The sequence below is a fragment of the Petromyzon marinus genome, chromosome 21, assembly GCF_048934315.1.
Source record: "Petromyzon marinus isolate PM22_M1 ecotype Great Lakes invasive population chromosome 21, UKy_Petmar_22M1.pri1.0, whole genome shotgun sequence".
NCBI classification, from domain to species: Eukaryota; Metazoa; Chordata; class Hyperoartia; order Petromyzontiformes; family Petromyzontidae; genus Petromyzon; species Petromyzon marinus.
This window is the reverse complement of record NC_133687.1, coordinates 13941546-13965904: the sequence shown is the minus strand read 5'-3', so window position 1 is coordinate 13965904 and position 24359 is coordinate 13941546. Positions and strand designations below refer to the sequence as shown.

The 24359-nt window shown below is 47.3% G+C and overlaps 1 protein-coding gene across 1 annotated transcript; it reads left to right on the top strand.

The window, feature by feature from the left end:
- Window positions 1-3895: 3895 nt before the first annotated feature.
- UBXN7 (UBX domain protein 7) lies at window positions 3896-23938 on the top strand. Its single transcript, XM_032958289.2, has 13 exons — window positions 3896-4012; window positions 7894-8176; window positions 8621-8688; window positions 9712-9777; window positions 10510-10622; window positions 12889-13035; window positions 13472-13562; window positions 13818-13942; window positions 14721-14783; window positions 15954-16055; window positions 16483-16618; window positions 17413-17492; window positions 18505-23938. Exons 1-13 carry the CDS (start codon window positions 3940-3942, stop codon window positions 18664-18666), a joined length of 1509 nt encoding a protein of 502 aa, XP_032814180.1. The 5' UTR covers window positions 3896-3939; the 3' UTR covers window positions 18667-23938.
- Window positions 23939-24359: the final 421 nt, after the last annotated feature.

The window sequence follows — 24359 nt, the reverse complement described above, 5'->3', positions numbered from 1 at the left end:
TACCCTTTATTTAACCACGAGATGAAATAAACCCGTTGAGACCCATGACACAGCATTGCGTCTATTTCAAATATTACTATTTTTTTTATTTTACTAGGTAAGGCCCAACTGAGCTAAAGTACAGCTCTTTGATTAGAAGCGACCTGGCCACAAATGATTGGCTCAACGAAGTGGCTTATCGCGTGGAAATGTATAGCAGCCAAATACTCTAAACGCGCGGTGTTGATTCAAAATGAATTGGCCCAAAACATCCGAAATGAATAAACCGGAAATCCGGTCTTGCAGTCCATTAACAGATTTTTAAACATCATGTCAATTTACAGAGATGCCTTACACCAGGCTAGAGCTTGTTTCTTCTCAAAACTCATTGCGAGCAATGTTAATGACCCCAGAGCACTTTTTGCTACTGAAATGACAATAGAGTTTGTATGCGGTGTGAGTGGACTAGTGGCCACGGGAGGTAATAACGGGTGTTCAGCCTACAGCGCGAGTGTACTAGTGGCCACGGGAGGTAATAACGGGTATCAGTTGTCAGTGTGAAGAGACTGGTGGCTACGGGAATGATCGAGAAGGGAGGGTGGTCAGGTGACACAAGAGGACGGTAGAGTGCCGGTGGAGCGAGCGTCCAGAGTCAGCGAGAAGGTTTGGGAAGGGGGGGGCGTGGCCTCGGTTGGTATATAAGGGGGAGATGCGCGGGAGAATCAGAGCTGTTGCAGTGGGGGTCTCCGCCTGATGTCAAGTGAGCGTGTCTTCAATAAAGTGCCAGCTCAAAAGAAGTGTGTCAAGTCGTCATTACACTAGGATTGAACGGATGTTAAAGCCACCTTCTCAGCCATCCTCTTCCCAATCCAAAGATGAATGCGAGTCATTTCTAAAATTATTCTCGGATAAAATTTACAACATCCGACTCCGACTTACCTCATCTCCTACCCCTACTCCAAAATTTCCCCCGTCATTCCTGGGAACTCCATTATTGGAATTTTCAAAGGCTGCCCCATCGACCATTGCTGATTTGGTGGATCAGTCTCAACCCACCTTTTGTTCCCTCGATCACTTCCCTACGAAATTAATTCAAGAACATTCCCATTCACTTTGTCCATTTGTAACCAACATTTTGAATCAATCTCTGAGCTCTGGGATTGTTCCTTCCACCTTCAAACTTACAGCTGTCACCCCTCTCCTGCAAAAGACTGGCCTTGATTCCGAGGTTCCAAATAATTATCGCCCAGTCTCCAATCGACCCTTCCTCTCCAAGGTCCTTGAACGCCTGGTTGCCTTGCAGTTGAACCACCATTATTTTGTCCTCTAATGATTTGCTGGATACATTCCAGTCAGGGTTCAGGGCCGGACACAGCACTGAGACGGCTCTGGTTAAAGTGGTGAAGGAGCTTTTGAGCGCTGCTGACTTTGGCTCACCCAGTATTCTCGCTTTGCTGGTTCTGAGTTCAGCCTTTGACACCATCGACCATGACATCTTGGCTGGTCGCTTGGAAAGCATCATGGGGGTTCCAGGAACTGCTCTCCGTTGGTTCAGATCTTATCTAGCTAATCGAGAACAGTTCGTATCCATGGGACATTTTAAATCTGCTCCTAGCCCTGCTTCATTTGGGGTTCCTCAGGGTTCAGTTCTAGGCCCTTTTCTCTTTTATTTTTATATGGCCCCACTGGGTCATTTGCTCCGAAATCTTGGCCTAAAGTGTCATTGCTATGTGGACGACACTCCAATGTACTTGCATACTGAGTCCGATATCCCTTCGTCTGCCTCCATGCTTACTTCGTTGCTGGCTTCCATCAAAAGTTGATGCTCATTGGGTCACCCCACCAGCGTCATAAAGCTGCACGCTTCAACATTACGATTGACGGTCATGTCATCAGTTCGTCACAGGAAATCACAAATCCAGGGGTCATCTGTGACCCCACATTGTCCTTCATATTAGAAAGATCACAAATACTGAATTTTTCCATCTTCGGAATATCTCCCATATCCGATCCATTCTCTCTGCGTCAGATTCAGAAACGCTGGTCCATGCCTTCATCTCATCTCGCATTAGACTATTGTAATGTCTTACTACTCCCTGGCGTGGCTAAGAAAGTGCTAATCAATTTGCAGAATGTGGCTGCTAGGGTGTTAACCAGAACTCCTTCCTCACATCATATTACACCCGTTTTGGCCTTCCTACACTGGTTTTAAGTTTCATATAGAATATCGTTTAAAGTCCTATTGTTAACTTACAAAACAATGAACCATCTTGCCCCAGCCTACATCATTGACATGCTTCACCCATATGTCCCCTCAAGGTCCATAATATCTGGGGTTGCAGATCTTCTCTGCATTCCCAGGTCGAGGTTTCGGTCGACGGGTGACCGAGATTTTTCTCGTGTAGCCCCTAGGCCGTGGAACGTTCTTCCACAATATATGAGGATCTCTGAATCTGTGGACATTTTAAAAATGCGCCTTAAAACCTATTTACACGTTTCCGCTTAATATTTGTTACTTTATTTAGAAAAGTATTTTTTTAATGTATTTATAATAAAAAAAAATTGTATGCTGAGTGTCTGCTGCTGCTGTGTCCTGTACATCGTTTTGAGATGCTTGATGAAAAGCGCTCTATACATTTTATTATCATTATTAAGTAAAAACCAACGCAGCACCTTCCCGCAAAGTGTCAGAGGACTCATTGTGCCTTTCCTGGATACATAGGCAAATCGGGGTGTAGCAGAAATATGGATCGTATGCATTACAGTATGGTGAACTTCTTTTGCACCGTATGTAGCCAACCGTGCTAATCGGAAGGTGTGGGGGAAGGGCAACAAGCTAAACGCAAAAAGATAACATGCCGTGTCAACCCATACGGTGTACTCGCATTCTTGTACAGGGGAATTGAGTTGTCAGGTCAATACGGCGTACAGACGTTTCAATACGGGCAAAACATTTGTTTTGTCTGTTTGTTTGTGTTTTTTCCTTGTGATGGGACTTTGTAGGGTGAACTTGAGAATTATAAGGGGCACAGGGTGACCAATAATGTCAGAATTGGTCTGTCATAAGGTAGGTAGGGCACTGATGAGGGGTTGACAGGTATGAGATAATGTGAGTTGTGGGTAAATAGGTGTCATGGATTAAATAGGTGTCGTGACTAACAGGAGTGTAGCGGATAAGAAACGATCGCGGATACCAGGAGCTTCTGCGGATAACTGGAAAGTCGCGGATTACAGGAGTTGCTGCGATTATAGGAGGGGGCAAAAGCGGAAACGACGCGGAGGGGCGGGAAGGGACGGGGCGGTAAGGGGCGGGGCGAGAAAGGGGCGGGGCCGGAACCCACGCGCGTGGGGGGCAGTGGGGCGTGGGAGGGGCAGTGGGACGGGGGAGGGGCAGTGGGACGGGGGGGGGGCACTGGGACGGGGGGGGGCAGTGGGACGGGGGGGGCAGTGGGGCGGGGGGGGGCAGTGGGGCGGTGGTCGGGGCGGCAATTGAGCGGAGGGGGGCAGTTGGGCGGGGGGGGGGGCAGTGGGGGGGGGACAGTGGGCGGGGGGAGCAGTGGGGCGGGGGGGCAGTGGGGCGGGGGCAGTGGGGCGGGCAGTGGGGCGGGGGGGGGCAGTTGGGCGGGGGGGGGCAGTGGGGCGGGGGGGGGAAGTTGGGCGGTGGGGGGGAAGTTGGGCGGGGGGGGGCAGTGGGGCGGGGGGGGCAGTGGGGCGGGCAGTGGGGCGGGGGGGGGCAGTGGGGCGGGGGGGGGAAGTTGGGCGGTGGGGGGCAGTGGGGCGGGGGGGGGCAGTGGGGCGGGGGGGGGGCAGTGGGGCGGGGGCAGTGGGGCGGGCAGTGGGGCGGGGGGTAAACCGCGCGCGCGAGTGCGCCGCCCTCTCGCCTCCGATTGGCCGCGCGCGACCTCTCGCCACGTGACGGAGCGCGGGCCAATCGACGCGCCCGGCGAGCAGCGCGCGACCATGGCGTCGTCGTCTCCCGCCAGCGACGCGGAGTCGCTGGGCGCCATGGTGGGCGACTTCTGCGCGATCACCGGTAACGGAATCCCATCGCCCGCCGACACCCAACATCGCTTATCGTCTCTGGTCGTAGTCTTTTTTTTTTTAAATCAGCGTAGCGAGTGAAGTCGAACGGTAGCATCTTTGTTTATTTTCGATATATTTATTTGTTTTACCTCAGGCCTCTGCTACTCCAGCCGTGGTGGCGTAATCACGTCTTTGGTGGTGCTGGTGGTGGCGGCAGTTGTTGCTGCCGCTGTTGTTGTCGTTGTACACACAATGACAGTGATAGTTGACGCGGGAATATCGTTCAAGGTATTATTTATTCGCGGCGCTGACGGTGATTAAGTTTTTGAGAAGAGTTGATGTCAGTGTTGTTGATGTGTCAGGCGGGGGTTGCGAATGCTGACTTGCTCAGTAAAAGTATTTAATAATATTTTTTTTACGATAGGCTTATAATGATCAGCTTGCTCGTTTCTGTCAGATATATAGCATTTATGCAGGCATTATGTTTAGCATTGCAGCATACGATGGATATGTATGCGTGTGTATTTCTATTTGGTTGTGTGTGGCAAGTGCAGAATTTAGATATAAGTTTTCGTAACAATATTTTTTTACGTGGATTTTATAAGCTCATTATGTTTTTTGAATTACTAATGAATTATAACTTTAAAACACTGTTAAAACCTCCAGTCCAAACCATCCGGCATCCACAAATGTTTACAATTAACAATATGAGCCAGTAATCTCGATGGTGCCGACAAAACGAGCACCACTTTGCAGGAAGTCGACAGTGATCGTCTCTTGAGTGTACGAGGCCCGGTCATGGAAATGTGGAATTGCGTTTCTGGCAAAATGCTGTTTTTTTAAAACTCGGTAAAAGTTTGACCTTAACGATTAATTATCAGTGCCTGGCATATTGTTAAGAATTCACACCGACTATCATCTTCATTTCTCTTGCTGGGTCAGTAATATAAGTACTACTTTGTGGGTTTATACAACACTGTAAGGACAGTAACTATCTGTGCAATCAAGCATTACTCTGGGCCCTGCCGCAAGAATGTGTTATTTTCAACAACTGATTCGAAGTCAGCAACGGTTCATCATATACGATGATACCCAGTGTAGAATGTATACCCCCACCGTGCATAACAGGTGCTATAGGCTGGGGGGTGGTGGCATGTGGTGGGCAGCAGAGTTCAGTGTGCCTCCCCGCTCTTACCACCCCACATTTGGCCAGCGTGGGGGAATATTGTGGTCATCCAGCAGTGGATTGATGGCTCGTGGAAATCAAGTATGGTTGAGATTCTGATTGATTATGAATGACTGACCTCTGGCACAGGAATGTGGAAGTGGAATTTGCACCACATGGTTGGAAAGCAGTCAATATTATTATTATCAATCCCCTGCTGGGTGACTGCCACACAGGTTAGTTTGGCAGATATTAAGCACTCACCTCTGTTTCGTGAGAAACTATAGAACTTACTTAAATACAGTAGAACCTTGCATGTGCAACTTGCTGGGGACATGTATTGGCAGGTAATTGAAAAGGTGAGATGTGTGAACAATCTGATAATTATAGACTATTACAATTAAACACGAGGCAAATACTGCACTGATGGGTATTTAATTGATCAAGGCAGATATGTGATGGATTGGATATGCAACCGAATGTATGGTACAGAAATCTAAACTTGTGTTCGCACTCTGCATAATAAATGTTTCACATTTATTTTATTCTGATAATTTTTTTGTTCTTGCACGTTTACTTGGCACTTGAGTTCGATCTGCGGCCACAGCTAACATCAGTGGCGAGTGATATCTAAACTAGCACCCCTTTCACCAGCTATAATGACCGACACGGTGAAGTGTGGTCAAACAACGACAATGATCAAAAAGGTGCGTGAGGAAGCCAGAATCCAGCCGCGCATTGATAATGGGCTGTACATTTGTATGTATTTACTAGGCATGTAATGACGCTTCAATCTATTAAATAAGATCCAGTCTAGCAATTAAGCAGACTAATGAACAAACAAAAATTGAGACAGGTATTACAATCTGAACAAGCAAAATGGCAGAATTAATTAAAACTTATTGATTATAAATTTCAATCGCAATCATGAACGTGACAGTTCATTGAATAACCAGGGGGAGGTGTCAGTGATTTGTATCATGCCTCCTGTTTACCCCATCTCTCCCTTGGTTAGATATATTTGCTTAATGTATCCTAACCCGCTTTCAAATAAAGAACCTACTGTCACTGGTGTGTGTGTGTGTGTACAACGCAATGGTGTGTGTTTTTGCCTCACTTTCCCTCTCTCTGTTCCTCATTGTTAGCATTGTATCTGTATTTGTCTGTGCTTGCATTTCAATTGATATGATTTACTGTCGGCGAGCGTAGCTGTTTGTGTAGCTGTTTGTGATAGTGTATGTGTGTAGGGGCCTCCACTCGGACGACTCCGCTTTCAATGAGTACCGGCCGCTGTGCATTAATATCAGCACTGGAGAGACACACGGCTGCCAACATAATCCCCACCACACCACCCCCTTGTGTGTTGTGCCGACCTTAATAGGTGCTTGCAAACAGCACTTGCCCCAACCGCCTGTATTGCTACGAAGGGAAATGTTGTCTTTTGTATGTTTGGTGATGCAGAGTGTTGTACGCTGCAGTACATACCTGTTGAACTGGGCTTGATCCCTGGCCATGATATTTACAACAGTACTTACGAGGGCCTAGGGATACGTGAGGCATCCAGACTGGATGAGCCCATGGCAGCCAAAGCCTAAAGCACCCAACACAGGTAAGGCCAGGCAGCCAGGGTCCAGGGTATCCAGGACAGATGAGGGACGAAGCTGCATGACAGCAAACAGGACGGGGCAAATAAGACCCAGGGGAAGATGTGGGAGGAGCTGAAGTCCAAATTAATCCCACTTATAATGCAAATTATATTAAGAGGAAACCCCTTTTTTTCAGGAGGGTCCTGCTTCATTGGGATGTTTGGTCAATTCTATTAGTTAATGTTTTTGTGTTGGAGGAAACCAAAGACTAAGAATACAGTACCTACTAGACTTACCAAGGGGTGAACACAGCACTGGCTTCTGTCCACACACTGCAGCCCCATGCCTACAACACTCGATAAGTCCTGTCTTAACCAGCCTCAATTCTGCGTGGCATCTGGCATCTCGTTATATTGGGCACATTCAGGGATGGATATGGCTGTAGACTAAATCAATAAGGAATAGAATCATGCAAATGCAGGACTTTGCATTACTTTCCAATGTGCTTTTCTGATCGGAAGTTTTGAAATAACGATATGTATTCATACCGCATACAGAGATCACGTCACAAGCCACATGCCATTGTGAGATGATGACGCAAGGCGAATCCTTTTAGCGGAAGATTTTGTCTTCAAAGTTTTTGGGGAAGCCTCTAATAAATACAGCCATTTTTTGTAGGGCAGATCAGTTAGCAATGCAACTTCATCCTAAAGTTTTCCTAATTTGATTGTCTTTACAATGGTTATCGTGCCTTAACATTTCAGACAGACAAAGCTGATATTTTCAAGCTTTCATCAACGTGTTATTAATAAAAGGTATAGTATCCGAACCTTGTTACCACCATATTTGATAGATCCTGCAGTTCGATGGTTGTGCCATCGGTTACTTCATTGTTTATGCCAGCGGTTGCTCATTTATGTCATTAGTGTCTCAATAATAAAGTATTGTCTGGTGTCTGAAACTCATTCGCGTTCCTCCCTGACCCTCCCTGACGAACCATATCTGCTTGTTCCCTCCTTAATGACCAGTTTTGCTGGTTCCCTACCCTTCCCTGGTGATCTGTTCCTACTTGTTCCCTCCCACCACCCTGATTATCTATTTCTGTGTCCTCTCTCCCCCCTCCCTGATTTTGAGTTGCAGGTGCATCTCAGGATGTGGCGCTACACATGCTGGACGCGTGCGGCAATGAGTTGCACACGGCCGTCACCATGTTCCTCGACGGCGGCGCAGGCCCCGTGCCCACGGCCGCTGCCTCCCCGCTGGATGCCGCACATGGGCCCCCCGGGTCGTCGCGCTCGCATTCGCGCTCGCACACGCACGGAAGGGTGCATGCACCGCGCGCGCGCCACGCCCTCAGCACCGCCACCGCGGCCACCATCGGTGCCGCAGCTGGCACGTCGCAACAGGCGGAAGACCTCGACGGGTGAGCGGGGCAACCGATTGTGCATGATTATCGGTTGATATCATGCGATGTTGGTTGCTCCATTGGTTGTGCAGTATATTGTTTAAATCTTCGGATGCTTTATTGTTTTGTCACTTGATTGAGTTCTGTAGGTAGCTCCAGCTTTCGGTTGCTCAATTGATCGATCTCTTGATTTCTTGATCGAATGTGCTGTGTATGTGCACTTGCATTTACAGTATATGCTTTTATTTACCCGGTGACCTTCAATTCTGCTCACAGCCAACATCAGTGACAAATATCTGAACCGTTACTCAGCCTCTCCTAGGTGGCCTTGAATTATTACCTGGTGCTTTGTGTAAATATCTGCTTTGGGGACAGAATTTTCCCCAACAGCATGTATGGATATACAGGTTGTGTGAGTGTTTATATGTGTCCCTGTGCGTCCGTGTGCACCTGTGTATGTAGAGGGGATGTGCGGGCACCCATCCCACAGAAACAGGAGGTGCTGGTGGATCCAGAACCCATCTTTGGGGGTGAGTCCAGGGCAGTTTCCACTCCTCAGCCAGTTAGCCCACAGGCTCACTGGAGAAATGCCACCATTGCATTGAGCGTTATGCCCAGCAAACTGTGTCTGCTTTGTCGGGACAATTCTAATGAATAATCAGATACCTTTACGCATTCGTTGCTTTACTATTATGGGACTCATTTTGCCATCCTGCTTCTCCCTGACAAAAGTTTCATTGATACGTTATTCCCTCCTGACTAAGGAGTGTAATATTTCACACCTCAAGTAATTTGATGAAAAGTGACAATTTTAGTCAAGAATAGATTATTTCTAGCCAAATTTTTGCTGTCTTTTTATATATTTTGTCTTCCATAATATTTAGTCTTGTTTGTACAGTTTTGTTAATTACATTTACCTATATGTAACACCATATGATTTGCATAATGCTGCATCGATTCATCATGTAATATTGTATCTAAAACATTAAATTGTATGTATGAGAATTGATTATTGTCACTTTAAGATCAAATCACTTGGAAGGCAGCGTTAAACCTAAACAGTTTTTATAGGCTTCAGCGGAGCTACGTTCTGGGCAGCAGAGGGCAGTGCATAAAAATAAATTGTGTGCGGTACTCTACTTCTGTGCTTCCTCTTAAATGCTCCTCACCTTAAACCTACACTGATCAGCATGGTGAAGTAAGGAAAATGTATCCTCTACGATCTGCACGGCATGGGGGAGGCCCTCATCCAGCAGTAGATTGACAAAAAGGGCTGTATATGTACACGTGTTACATTTAGACCAATGGAGTTAGCAACATTTTACAAACGAGACGTAAAAAAGTAAAGTAGCGATGCAAGGAAGTCTATATAATCATGGCAGTCTAAACGTTTACATTTTGTAAAAATCTGTAGGTGGATAGGGGTGAATTGCCACATGCTTACTGTGCCCCTCCACTGGCTGAGAAACCCCCAGCAGAGAAAATGGTTGTAAAAGCGTCTTCCATTAATGCCAGGGCATGTGACGTTTGTGTCTCCCTCTTTGACGTTTCAGCCCCCAAGCGAAGCCGACTCTCGCAGTCGGTGTTCGACGGATTCCGAGACTTCCAGACCGAAGCGAGTAAGTACAAAAACTCGCTCGCTCTTTCACTCGCTCGCCGTGCTCCATCGCGTTTTCATCGCAGCATCATAACTGTCATGAACAGTAACCGTGGGGAGTGTCAGTATCATCATCATCAGCAGTAGTATTGTTGGAATCAACAGCAGAAGTAGCAAAAATAGGAGTGTGATGCATCATCATCTGCAGCAATAGCACTAAAATGGTCACTGTTCTCAGCAGACAAGAATTGTTAAGTGCTGGGAGGCAGATGTCAGCATGGTGGCAGTTGGTTGTCAGGTGGCATTTGGAAGTTGTTGGGTGCCAGTTAGCAAGTTGATGTTACCTGTTCCTTCTTGGCAGTTTTCAGGCGGCTCAATGGTAGAGGAAGCAGCCTGCAATTAGGAAAGTCAACAGTGGTTGTCCTATGGATAGACTTGCATCTGCCATAGGAATGTGGAATTACACCACTTGCTCAGGGCTGTGAATGGGAGATGAGCACTGCCTCAATACTTATTTGAGCAAGCAAATTGAGTTATCGGTTATTGAGTACCAGGTGACGGATAGTGGTTGCTCAGTAGCGGATAGAGTGAAATTTGGCAATTGGAAATTGCGGGCAGTGGTCATTGCTGTGTGACAGTTGTCAAGTTGCAGATCTTGGTTGCTTGGTGGCAGTTTCTAGGTTGCAGGTAGTGGTTACAGGAAACGGTTGCAGTTGACGTGTTGCGGTGGGTAACTCACCGTTGCTCTTCACAGTCAGGCAGGAGCAGGAGCTTCTGAACGGTGGAGCAGTCGATAGGAGGTTAAAGACGCTCGCCGACCTCTTCAGACCGCCCATCGACCTCATGCACAAGGGCACCTTCGAGACGGTGAGTGAGGGGCAAGGGGAGTGGTGGCATTGTGAGGAGCCACTTGACACACAAAAGTCACTGTGTAGTGATGCTGAAATGATTACTAATTTTTTAGAGGTCTGTTCATTAAAGTGATTTGGTTTGTATAGAGCTGTTCAGTTAAGTGGCTTCATCCGTTTTCTTAGATGTCCCTCTGTTGAAATTGCTTCATTTGTATTAAATAGAGATTTCTTCATCATGCCAACTTCATGAATTTTCATCGAGCTCTATGAATAAAAAATACTATTTTCAAAGAGGTCTGTTCATTCATGTGAGTGTCATTCACTTTCTTACTTTGCTAATGCTTTCATCTCAAAGTCTGACAAAGACACTTTTAGGATTGTTATTGTGCATTGCTTAAACAAGTAGAGTAAAACCTTGGATTGCGAGCATAATTCGTTCCGGAAACGTGTTTGTAATCCAAAGCACTCGTATATCAAAGCGAATTTCCCCATAAGAAATAATGGAAACTTAGATGATTCGTTCCACAACCAAAAAATATTCAAATAAAATTATTAATACAAAATACCTTTTTATATTTTTATTATTTAAATTTAATATAAAGTAATCAAATTTGTTAGTTAAATTTAATCGTGTGAGGCAGACGAGAGAGAGAAGAGGAGGAGAGGGTTATTGTGTAGGAAGACTTTCACTGTCACTAACGGAATCACTGCCATCTGTTGGCTCACTGGAATAGTTTTCTTTTTGTGCGACTTTAACAAGGAACCTATCCAATGACACTTGCTTTTGCCTCCTTTTGAGGATTTCATGGGGGCCATTGTTGCAGTACAGTTACTAAAGAACATTCACTACACTTGGACACAAAACAAAAAATGCTTTATGCACGCACACGTGGTCACAACACTATAGTAAACAGTATACGCTTGCACAGATGTTGACTCTACGAGTGAGGCACGCCGACTGAGACCGAGCATGGGAGACAATTACCCACAATCCCGCAGCGAGAGAGAGAGAATAACCATCGGCTCAGTTGTGATCACGTGACGCTCGGCAGACAGAGCGTATACGTACTACTCGTATTGCAAGACCTTGCTCGTTTATCAAGTTAAAATTTGTTTAAAAATTGTGCTCGTATTACAAAACACTCGCAGACCAAGTTATTCGCAATCCAAGGTTTTACTCTAGGTTAATGAATACATGCATCTCTTCCAGGAGGATCCAGCATTGGGATGTTTGGCCTTTTTCAATTGTTACTCTCACCGAGCCAGTCGAATCCAAAAAACGGCCTGTGATGAAACCAATTTGTCAAGTATAGTGAGGTAAAGTTGGCTTGGTCACCATTGGCTGTACAAAATAAAACATCAACGAATTGGTCAAATTAAATTTCTCAGTGTCAAAGATATCAGTGTTACTGTCATACATTAAACATTACTCTCAGTGGAAGGGCAAGTGGGAAATTCCTGTCACCTCGTTAGTAACTCAGTGGTGTCCACTTGTGTGGGCTGACCATGGCTTGCCGTGTTTGTAGCCATGGGCCTGCGAGGTGGCCAGGAGATGGCATTGATGAGTGTTATCCCTCGGTACGTGTGGTGGGTTTTCTCCAGGTTATCCATTTTCCTCACACGTGAAGCCAAACGCGAATAGAGTTGGCCAAACATCCCAACGTAGCAGGACCTTCCTGAACAGAAGTCTCCTGACAAGGCGGCAATATCACAAGCAGGATCAAATTGGGGAAGAAGATAAAATGTAAAGAGAATTTAAGCAATTGATGGGACCCCGGGGTCCCATCACTGCCCCGGGGTGGGAAAACCCGTGTAGCGACACGAGTCTTGCCTTACCGACAACAACACAACTAGTGTCAATCGATTGGCCTCGTCGAGAGCTACTCGGGGCACTAAGTTTCGTAAAAAGTTGAAAAATTACATAAACACGTTAAATTCACTGCGGGGGTGGGCTTGCCTTGGCAAAGAAGCTGAGGATCGACGGCTGACCCGGAGGGCGTTGTCGCCGCGCGCGACTGCGGCGGACGCCCCCCGGGGCTTGCGTTTGGCCGGTGGGGTGGCGCCCATCGTGTTGATCGCCGCCTGCTGGCGCTTGTTGGCGCGAGTCTGGGCGGGCGGCGCGTTGCTGTCGGGATCACGAGTGGGCGGACTGAAAAATAATAATGATTGACCTGATTTTTGCGGGACCCCGGGGTCCCGCCAAATGATTCAATTGGCCGGCACTGCTTACATTCTTTACTCCTTCCCCTTTTCCCACCATGAATGCGCACTGGGCTCGGCAGGCAAAGAAGACGGGGCAGTCGCAGCGCAAGTGGCTCATGGTGAATATCCAAAATGTACAGGACTTCTCCTGCCAGTGTCTCAACCGCGACGTGTGGAGCCACGAGGCAGTCAAGGCTGTCATCCGTGAGCACTTCATCTTCTGGCAGGTGAGGCCGCTGCACCCGATCACAGTTTCTCACATGCTGGAGCTCTCACTCGATAAATTTACACCTCACTCGTTCGCTTGCTTAGTACATTTAACCCCTTTCTAGATGTGTCACTTGCATGAATGCTCACCCATTCGTCTTATGGATAGCTCAGTGTCTACCTATTTGGTCACCCAATTTCTCACCCCTCGTTCAGTCACACGACCTGTAGCTTGATCACTTGCCTCATGATTTAATCATCTTTGCTTGATCGCTCACGTCTTTGATTACTCACTTGCAGCTCTTTCACTTTACACTCATGGTTTCATCTGATTGCTCACTCGACCCCCCCCCCCCACGGTTGCTCATTCATATCCTGATTTCTCTCACCTTTGTACACGTGCAATAACATGCCTTAATGTGTTTGTTTGCATCGCCGGTGTGTTTGCCCGTTCAGGTTTATCACGACAGTGAGGAGGGACAGAGGTACATGCAGTTCTACAAACTGACGGAGTTCCCATACGTGTCCGTGCTTGACCCTAGGACAGGCAAGCGTGCAATGTGCCCACAGGCACAACTATTAACGCATTCACACATGCAAAGACACACCCACCGCTATTAACACATATGTGCACAAACAGCGTTGAAATGTACACACGGCTCTTCGGATTGCAAGTGGTGGTGGCGGCGGCATCTTGGGGGAGGCCTTCATCCAGCAGGCGGATTTGACCGTGCCTGCTGATGAGGAATGGTTAGCGGTGAGCCTGGTGCCAACTGTTTATTTTCCACGTGCGCACACGCAGGGGAGAAGCTCCTCGAGTGCCATCGGCTCGACGCCAACTCGCTTCTTGAGCTCGTCACCGAGTTCCTATCCACGTACAACCTCAACGAGGCCTCACCGGGGAAACCAAAGAAACGCTCACGCACGGTAACTTCGCCACTCTTTCAGCACTATTCAACCAGGCAACACTCGCTGGGTCTCGAAAAGACCCTTCATCAGGAGGGTCCCACTAAGTTTTCGCAGTGGGGGCGACGATGGTTATTCGTTTCCCCACTAACTTTTCAAATGTGTCATATTTTGGACTGTGATACCAGCACACGATTGCCTGCTGTTTTTAGAATAATGTAGTGGGATCTTTTAACGACCACTGTGAGGCTGGTGGCACGTTTTACGGTTAATACACGCACAGGGGCGCAGTTGGCAGGCTGCACTTCAGTAACTTTGGCTCGAATAATCAAATCCGTGATGGGAAAACCTGCGATGGGCTAAGTTTTTGGTGAACATTAAGTAACGACGGTGATGAGAACATGGCACGAATGTCATCAATACGATGGTTGTTAAACAATTTTTTTTTAATCGAATGTTGCTTCCAGAAGTCATGGAATCCACATTTTTTATGGGTCTTCCAAAAGCCCCCAATATTTGCAGGACACGTTATATATATCTGCCCACGGTACATCGAAGATGCTCTTGAAACCCCAAGGAGGAAGTGTCATTGTTTGGAATGTTGCACTAAACTGGTTTATTGTTGCTTATGTAAATAGCACCATTGTTTTCCTGTGTCATCCAGTAAAAAAACTGCTAAGTCTAGACCAGGCATTGTTAATTATGCGTCTCTCTGGGTTCCGCGTGTCTGCTTCATTGTGATATCCCCACAACACGCACACACCACGTGACGCTCTCCCATCTGGGCCTGTTCTCCCAGGCGAGCCTGATAGATGCTAGCGAGGACAGTCAGCTGGAAGCTGCTATTCAGGCTTCACTTCAGGTGAGTGTGGGCCTCGCAGCGATGGCTGTCACATGGTTTAATCGCGCATGCTCCTTTACATTGGAGGGTGAACAAGAATCGTTTGGGTTGTCAGACAATTTGGCGGGTTTGCTTCCGCACCTCCCATTATCACTGGATGGCTAAGTACGGTGCGAAAGAAGTTCAATATGCATGTATACCAAGTTATGTTGTGTCTTTAAGTAATGGCGTGCCATTCAAAGTTTTGCCGAATTGCCTTGTGCGGTACGGAAAATTGTCATGTCACGCCAAATCACATCATGCCTAGTCAAGGCGCACTCGTGTGTAATGCCAAGTTACGTCTTGCTCTGCCTTGCCGAGCGATGCTCGGTTTTCCCGAGTTATTCCATATCTTACCGAGTTTTGCCTTGCGTTTTTGGCGAGTCATGCTATATCTTACTAATTCATGCCTTGTCTTACGAAGTCGTGTCTCACCAAGCCGAGTCATGCCTTGTGTTGCCCAGTCACGCTATATCTTACTAATTCTTGCCCTGTCTTACGAAGTCATGTCTCACCAAGCCGACTCATGCCTTGTGTTGCCCAGTCACGCTATATCTTACTAATTATTGCCCATGTCTTACGAAGTCGTGTCTCACCAAGCTGAGTCATGCCTTGTGTTGCCCAGTCACGCTATATTTTACTAATTCTTGCCCTGTCTTACGAAGTCGTGTCTCACCAAGCCGAGTCATGCCTTGTGTTGCCCAGTCATGCTATATCTTACTAATTCATGCCCTGTCTTACGAAGTCGTGTCTCACCAAGCCGACTCATGCCTTGTGTTGCCCAGTCATGCTATATCTTACTAATTCATGCCTTGTGTTGCCCAGTCATGTCTCACCAAGCCGACTCATGCCTTGTGTTGCCCAGTCATGCTATATCTTACTAATTCTTTCTGTGTCTTACGAAGTCGTGTCTCACCAAGCCGAGTCATGCCTTGTGTTGCCCAGTCACGCTATATCTTACTAATTCTTGCCCTGTCTTACGAAGTCGTGTCTCACCAAGCCGACTCATGCCTTGTGTTGCCCAGTCATGCTATATCTTACTAGTTCATGCCTTGTGTTGCCCAGTCATGTCTCACCAAGTCGTCACGAGCGCTGCTGTGTTTTGCCGAGTTGCAGCGATCTGTGCTGATTCGGCCGTGCCGCTCTCCGCAGGAGACGCACTACGGGCCGTCGGCCGCCCCCTCTCCTCCCCACTCGTCAGGGGCCCCCTCTGACGATGACAACGACGACGATGACGACGAGATCGACAATGAGGTGCCGTGTGCGCGAGGCGGCGTGTGTGTTTGTACGTATGCGTGTACGTGTTGATACTTACACGTGTATGTGTGTGTGAGTGTGTTCATACCTACATGTAACCGAACAATGTGTGCGTTTGTATTTGCACTTTAAAGGTACATGTTTATGTATGTGCTGTCTGTGTGCTTGTGTGCTTGCTGCTTGTGCGTGCGTACGTGTGTGTGCGCACTGTGCGTGCGTACGTTCCGCTTGTGCCTGCATGTGTGTGTGCGTGTCCTCCCTATGTCTGCGTGCCTGTTGGTTTATGTGCACTGTGTGCACTCTGTGCGCTGTGAGTGCACACGCACGTGTGCTGCCTGTGTGCGTGTGCTGCCTGTGTGCATGCCTGCGTGCGTGCGCCTACACACTGCGTGCGTGTGCCTGCACCATCTGCGCATAAGTGCAGGTGGCGGAGGGCAGTGCGGGCGGTGCAGCTCGGACTTGTGAAGACGACGACGATGATGAAGACGTCTGCGTCGACTCCACCGAGGGCTCCAACCCGGCGTGGGAGGACAGCGGCAGCGCGGGGGGAGAGGAGAAAGGTGATGGAGCGTGTGGGGGTGCACTCTTTATTCGATCAAGAAACACAGGACACATGTCCTCTCGCGCAAAAGTAGCCAGCGCCAGACGGCACACATGCTAGCACACAAATAAGTTATGGGATAACGAAATGTACTTTTGAAAATCTCAACAAACTCGGAATCACTAAGGCTGACATGTAGCGGAGTAAAAATGTACGTGTACAGGTGCAGCCCTTTGTTAAACCACGGCTCGATAAGGGCCTCTCCACGCCATGCGAGTTGTGAGGGTTATTAGATCTCATTTCAACTCCACGTCTCAGTAGGTTGGTGCAAATCACCCCCATGACCCCCATGGCATGGGTAGGCTTTTATACAGCAGTGGATTGACACAAATGCTGTACATGGTCATGAAATTGTCTCAGGCTTCGGGTCTCCTGGGCTCATGGGTGTGTGTATGTGCTTGCCTTCCCTGTCGGTGTGTGCGTGTTTTATATTTATAGAGCGCCTTCACTCACGGTGCTTAACACAGTTTAAAAAACGGGGTCGTGCAAGGTTTGAGGAATGAGTAAACACGATCGAGCGTATTTAGGGGTCACAAAAGGTAAGGGGAGGGACGGGAAGGAGTGGAGGAGCGAAGGGAGGGCAGAGGGAAGAGAATGGGAAATGAAGAAGTGGTAAGTTTCGATTTGAAGCTTTCGTGGCTGCAAGTGGTAAGTTATAAGAGAGGAATGGAAGGAGGTTAAGGAAGGGGACTGCTTAATGTACAGGGGAAGTTTATTCCATGTGTGTGTGTCCGTGTCTGTCTCTGTCCTCAGGCCCCCAGTCTCGGCTCATGGTTCGATTCCCAGATGGGAAACGCGAGCAGGTGGTGATGGCGGCAGAGGCAACGTTAACGGTGAGTGAGCACAAAGCACGCACGCACCCTTGAGCACACGACAGGTACACAGAGTTCACGCGAATGGCACACGCACACTCGAAAACACACGCACATCCTGCACATAGACACACTAGCAACATGCACACACCCACATATAAATTCATACGTATGTGCACCACAAAACACACAAACGAATATTGTACACACACACACCACATCTACACTCTTATCTTAAAAACGTGCACATGCACAGCATATGCATGCACCACATAGAACCATACTCGTACACCACGAAAACATAAATATACACACGCGTACCACCATTTCGCACACACGAATACAAATGTGTACAAACATGAAAAGTATACTGACGTCGCACACAAACGAAACACTTGCATGTGATGAAGATTCAGCTGTTACCACTTTTGTAAGCCCCACATTCGCATATTCACACACATGAATAAATCACATACATTAGCAACACACGTGCACACGCATGCAAATACATGTACACATCTACCTACATATGTGTACATATGCATTCTCTCTCACAAAGACAAAGATCCCCAGACTGTGTATGTAGCCTTATAGGCTGTTGGGGAAAGTGCTTACACATGCATAAATCACATACATTAGCAACACACGTGCACACGCATGCAAATACATGTACACATCTACCTACATATGTGTACATATGCATTCTCTCTCACAAAGACAAAGATCCCCAGACTGTGTATGTAGCCTTATAGGCTGTTGGGGAAAGTGCTTACACATGCATAAATCACATACATTAGCAACACACGTGCACACGCATGCAAATACATGTACACATCTACCTACATATGTGTACATATGCATTCTCTCTCACAAAGATCCCCAGACTGTGTATGTAGCCTTATAGGCTGTTGGGAAAAGTGCTGTTAATGAGCACCAACTACACGTACTCTCTTTGGTACACACACAGATCTCGCGTGGGATTCTAACGACAATCCAATCCCCTCCTGCACCGCCCCTCCTCCTGCACCACCAGGCCCTGCTGAGCCTAGTTGAGGCGCGCGGTTTCCCAGGCGACCGCTTTGAGCTCGTCACCAACTTCCCGCGGCGGAAGCTGGCGGCACTGGGAGGAGACACGACGCTACGGCAGGCAGGCCTCTTCCCCCACGAGACCGTCTTCGTGCAGGAGAGGGTGTGATGGCCTCGTCACGCCTCGTCCTCACCTCATTTCCCATCGTCCCGTCGTTTTTTCCGTTCTCCACAGCGTTCGTCTCGTGGGCTCGACTCGGTTGTATGATGGAAAAGAAGTATGATGCGTATGCCACCTGTACCATGCCCCCCCCCCCCCGCCCCGCCCTGTGCTGGCTCGGCTAGGTTGTACGATAGATAGAAATACTCGGCGAGCCGAGGCAACGCAGGGCCCTCGTGGTACGGGTGATTTGTCACTGACTGTTTGCCATGCCGAGCCAGAACTGAATCGTACTACGCCAGCCTTGTGACATTGAATCTGGCTCGGGGCAAAGCGGGGCCAGGGGTGGGGCTCATGACGCGTTTATTGCGTGTGATGTCAGACCCGGTCAACTGTGCGACATCGACAGCACGGCTCACCTTCTTACAGTGGAAAACAACCAGGAACCTCCTGAGCCGAGCTGGCTTGGCAGGGTTGTATTGTAGAAAAGAGGTTATGAGAGACAGGGTATGGCTGGCAACACCTCTTTTGCTTCGTTTAATTCCAAGGCAGAGCTGGGGTCGATTGTAATCGGGGCTTCATATTAGCTGGGTCTGTTTGGTTACCAGTCATGTGCCACCTACTCCACAGTCCACCAGCAACCCGGAAAATATTGACATTTTAAGTCCTGATCATAATGATGATTACAGCTCCATTGTTTGGCAAAATTACAATTACAGTCGACCCTCTCCGATTAGCTCGGTTGGCTACGTACGGTGTGAAAGACGTTCTACATACATACGTCCAAGGTAATAGGGGTGAGGGAAGACCCAGATAACACAGGTAATGCTAAACATGTAAATGCAGCTTCAGAAACGTTTTGAGTGTTTTTTCTGCCTCGCAAAGTAATCGGTTTACTTGTTTATGATGTATTTTGGTCACGAGGCCACTCAGCTCATCCTTATTGAGGAGCAAATAATTCAACCAGCAAGCATAAACATTATTTATTTTTCCACACGCACGTTTAATCGACAGTTCGCCCTCTTAGTAGTGAATGCAATTCGTTACCAATTGCCACAATTGCAATTGTTATCGACCCTAGTTGTGATCCAGTGTCAATGTCATCGCATCTTTCTACCCAAACGAGCGTGAGACACACTCATCTCTTTAGGCTGTTCTTAGACATGGGTGGAAATTACACATTCTCATGGTGGGGCCAAGTTCATCCACGGGATAATCACTCGCGGTGTAACAATGTTGCTTAAAAGTGATTGTTATGCTCACGATATTCGTGCCGCATTATGTTATAAGAAGCACAATGACTGTACGTTGGGTTCATTGGCAGGACAGCTGCAGCCATCCAGAAGTACTGAACATCACGATATGTATTTTAAAAAAATGATTATCAAATCATGACCCCTGGAATCATACCAATTCATTGAACCGTGATGGGGGACAATTAATGACCGAGCTAATAATGTTTTCGTTTCCACCGAGTTGCCCTTATTCCAGGGTAAGAAGTTTAAAAGTCGGAGCGTGTTCCTGCTCATTGGCCAACTCTAATGGGGTGGCTTGCAGGGGCTCATAATGGCTGTGTCGGAGACACTTAGCTGGTACCGTTGAGATCCCGGGTTTTATTATGGATTTTAGCTGCCCAGCTATGATTAATCCACTTTCTGAAGTGTATTGAGTTGATGACCTTAGTTCGATCACCGATGACCCACACATGAAACACGTCACGGAAAATGTATTCCAGTGCTTGACAATTGAATAAAATATTAGTTGGCTGCTAAGCAACCAACATCTCTACAGCAGTGCTTGTGGGCTAGTGCGGTGCCCCGAGTGTGCTTTGTAATGCGACGAACCCTCGATGGCAGGCATGGGAAGGTCCACCATCATGCTGTGCGACTGTAGAGGCATTTGAAGGGATCTCAGGGGTAGTTATATGATGTCCTTTTCCACACGCCATTATTTTCACAGGTGATGTTACAATGCTCCCTGAAGGAGTATTGCTTTGCCTAATGATAGCACGACTATTGGAATATAGATTTTGATTGCCATTATTGCGTATACAATAGCGATAAAAATAATACATCAGAAATTAGATTTTCTCAGTAACGAGGCTTCTCACCCAATGTTGGACACCCCATGATATCTCGGCTTGGCTGAGCCTCCGTAAATGGAGTGAATGCAGGCGTGTGTGTTTCAAGCTGTGCTTGTCTTCAGAACGACTGTAATTGATGCCTTTCCGTGACCAATCTATCCGCTCGGCGTTCTTGAATTTTGAACGCTGCATGCACAAAGATTCTGCCGTTTTATATTTGAGGCGTTTTATTTTTCATCTTGGAAGTTTTTGTTTTCTGACCAGAACGATCGATATATTTTTTTTTGCGTCGTACGGGACCAGACCGCCATGGTTGCGTTTTCCCGTCTGACGGTGTGTTTCCGGTCCCATGGGAGGGGTTGGTGTTACAGCTGAGTGGGACCATCTTTTCACCCACTCCCCTCTCTGCCCCCCCCCCACCCCTTCCTGATCCACGTCTCCTTTATTATCCTCCCACTTTTGCTTGGGGTTTCAAGAGAGGCTATTTTAAAAATAGAATATATGATGTAAAACCAGTTTAGTCCCACCAGTTTGACATAAACAGCTTTTGACAAACCAGGTTAAAATATTTTTTTCTCAATGTTAATTACAGTAGATTCTCGATTTTCTGCGTGCAGATTATCCTATTTGCGGATTAACCACGCACCTGAGATTTTGACAAATTAATAACCGAACGAATATGTGCTCCGGTTAATCCGAAATCCACGTCATTGCCTCTACAGTACAGTAGTTGCGTATCTTTACAACAGTGCATGGAGTTTGATTGCTTTTGATTGGCGTGGCCCTGCTATCCACTTACTGGGTGGAGTCTTCTGCGCGGGAGCAATAAACTGTTATCACTCAACACGCGCATCGATCGATCGTTAGTTGTTTCCATAGAGATCCGCGGACATTGGATAATTTTTGATTATCCGCAATTTTTAATTAACTGCGGCCGTCATCCCCATCATTCGCGCGGATAATCGAGAGTCTACTGTATATCCCTCCCCAAAGAGGCAGTCGTGTTTTAAACTTTTTGAGTAAAGTGGTAGTGTTAACCCATTGATCGCATTAACCCACTTGAAAAAGAGCTGGTGTGTAGGCCTGTGGACGATTCACTGTCAACTTTCACAATTCGATTCAGCAATTATGTTTTTGTCCAGTCTGTTCTGCCTCCTCTATACTGTCTCTTCTGTCTCTTCTGTGCTGTCCTCTTCTGTATTGTCTGTCTCATCTGTATTTAGGTCTCCTGTGTTTAGCTGTCCTCTGCCTCATGCCATTATCCTGAAAGTATCATTTGCATACAACTTGCGTATACGTTGCATACATTATCAGTAATTGATTCTAATACATGGTTCAGTGTATGTATTGTCTCGTGAGAGTCGATGTTGATTGATTAATTATGCATCTGATAACGTGAGGCCACGCGTCCGTGACAAAGGGGAGATTTGGTTGGGTAAAAGGCTGCATTTCCACCGAGCTAACTCTGTAGAGTCAGACATTCCATCCTTTGATGACTGGGGTCACCATGCGTTGATATTTCACGTCTCTATTGCCAGTTATTGCCATCAATCCACCACGCTGCGCGATTTTGCGTTTACATGCGAATTGTTACATGCATTGTATGTTTTAGGCTGTTCCAGTTTTTCATATCCAAGGGGACCCAGTGGCTGCCGCCACATTTGGCAATGCAGGCCATGGAAGCATTAACCCCTGCGTACCCTGTGTTGAGACACGCCGTTGTCCTGCAATGTACCGTTTCCATCGAACGCAATCGGGTTTGGTATCCAAGAGGACGTTTGGTGATAGGGATGGAGGGGGGGGGTCAGAGTTATTAAATGGCTGCATCAGTGTTTCGTACTGCGTTGCCAAACGGACAAGGGACTGAGGGAAAGCCCCTCCTCACGCAGGTGTGAGGTAGGGATATTCACTTGGACTAGCTTTGTCCCAACCATATCCCAAACTGTATAACCTTAGCCCTAAAATTGGAGCTGTTAGCCCTAATGCGAACACTTCAATACTCCATAGCTCGAGCAATAACCCTAAGCGTAGCCCTTTTGCTAATAGTCCCAAACGAGAGGTCGGCATTCTGTGGCTCCTTAAGCACCGCTTCGTGACGTTATTCATTAAGAACCATCTCGGATTCACATGCATTGGCAGCTCTTAAAATTTTCAGTTTTTTTTACCGTAATGGAAAAAAATGGCTCCTTTATTTTGGTTGCCGAAACCCTGCCCTTAACCATAACCCTAACATGCCAAACCATATCCCAAACCTTATTCAAAACCTTAACCCTTGCACCAACTCTTACGATAGGTGTGGTTGTGCACGCCTGTGATACTAGGGCTTTGGAGGCACGGGTTGGTGGATCACAGAGTTATGAAACTCCCAAACCCACTGGGCTGCGAGGTGGCCAGGAGATGACAGCACAGCCAGTGGGTTCACGAACCAATTTATGGGACCATTGAGTGTTATGTCCCCTCGTATGTTTTGTGGGTTTTCTCTGTGGCACTCAAATTTCTTACACAAAAAACAAACCACTCCATGAAAATGTATTGACCAAACAATGTAAAAACATAACTATGATGATTACAACTCGAACCCTACCCTAAATATGAACTCTAACTATCCCCTATTTTGCACCGTACGGAGCCAACAGTGCTAATCGGAGGTGCCTCATCACGTTGCGCCAACTCGAAACCGACCTACGGCTTAATTTCACACGGCCCTCGCCCTCATGAGCCATTGCAAGCATCTTAGCTGCGCTAATCGGGTACGAGAGGCGACAATTTTTGAACTGCCGACATTTATGTTTTTAACTATATCACGCTCAGTCATTTATGTTACTGCAAGCGCCTCTTGCAGTCACAGAAGTGTCCGAGAAGTGTGTGTGTGTGCGCGTGTTAATGTGTGGTTGTCCACCAGAGGTATTGAAGGTCCTATTCGGATCTCGCAAAGGAAAAGTTTGCTCAACCCTGCTCTAAACCTAATGCACCTACTCCCAATCTCGTGCCCTATCTGTAAACCTGGCCCTAAGCCCATCTGTAGCCCCCGTGTTCTGTTGTGACTGCGTTATGGGCACGTGTAAATGCACGCGCGTTCCACATGTACATACACACACGCGGCCCCGTGTCACCTTGTACGTCGCGTGTAGTTTAAACTGTACATATGGTTAAGTGACATTTGATGAGATGATATGATAATAAAATGCTTTGTTTTCAGATGGCATGTCCTTGGATATTATTTGTTTAATCGTCGGTCGTTAATCTTGAGCCTCTTAATCATATCTCAACCGGAATGCGCCCTCTCTCGACAGATATCAGAACCTGCGTAGTGCTTGGATGGGCGACTACCATGCGGAATAGCTTGTTGCAGGCTGTCGTGGGGCTACGTGATGGGCAACAGCGGCCGGTGCAATAAGATGTACTGTACTGACGTGCTCCCAACGGCTATGCTTCCCGCATGGGAAAAGCTAAAGGCAGATAGTGATGACGATGATACTTGAGATTTTGTCCTTGAAGGATGTGTCAATCTGTGTAACAAGTAGAGATATTTCAATATCTTGGAAAAGCCATCCAGTAGTGAATAGAGCATGGCCGATGATGAAAAAGCATAACACCTAAAGCCAGATGGTGGTGATGC

Coding starts and splice junctions, on each gene's coding strand:
- UBXN7 (XM_032958289.2), top strand. CDS start 3,940: ATGGCGTCGTCGTCTCCCGCCAGCGACGCGGAGTCGCTGGGCGCCATG. Junction 13,036..13,471: donor AGCACTTCATCTTCTGGCAG/GTGAGGCCGCTG, acceptor TTGCCCGTTCAG/GTTTATCACGACAGTGAGGA. Junction 16,056..16,482: donor ACGACGAGATCGACAATGAG/GTGCCGTGTGCG, acceptor GCATAAGTGCAG/GTGGCGGAGGGCAGTGCGGG.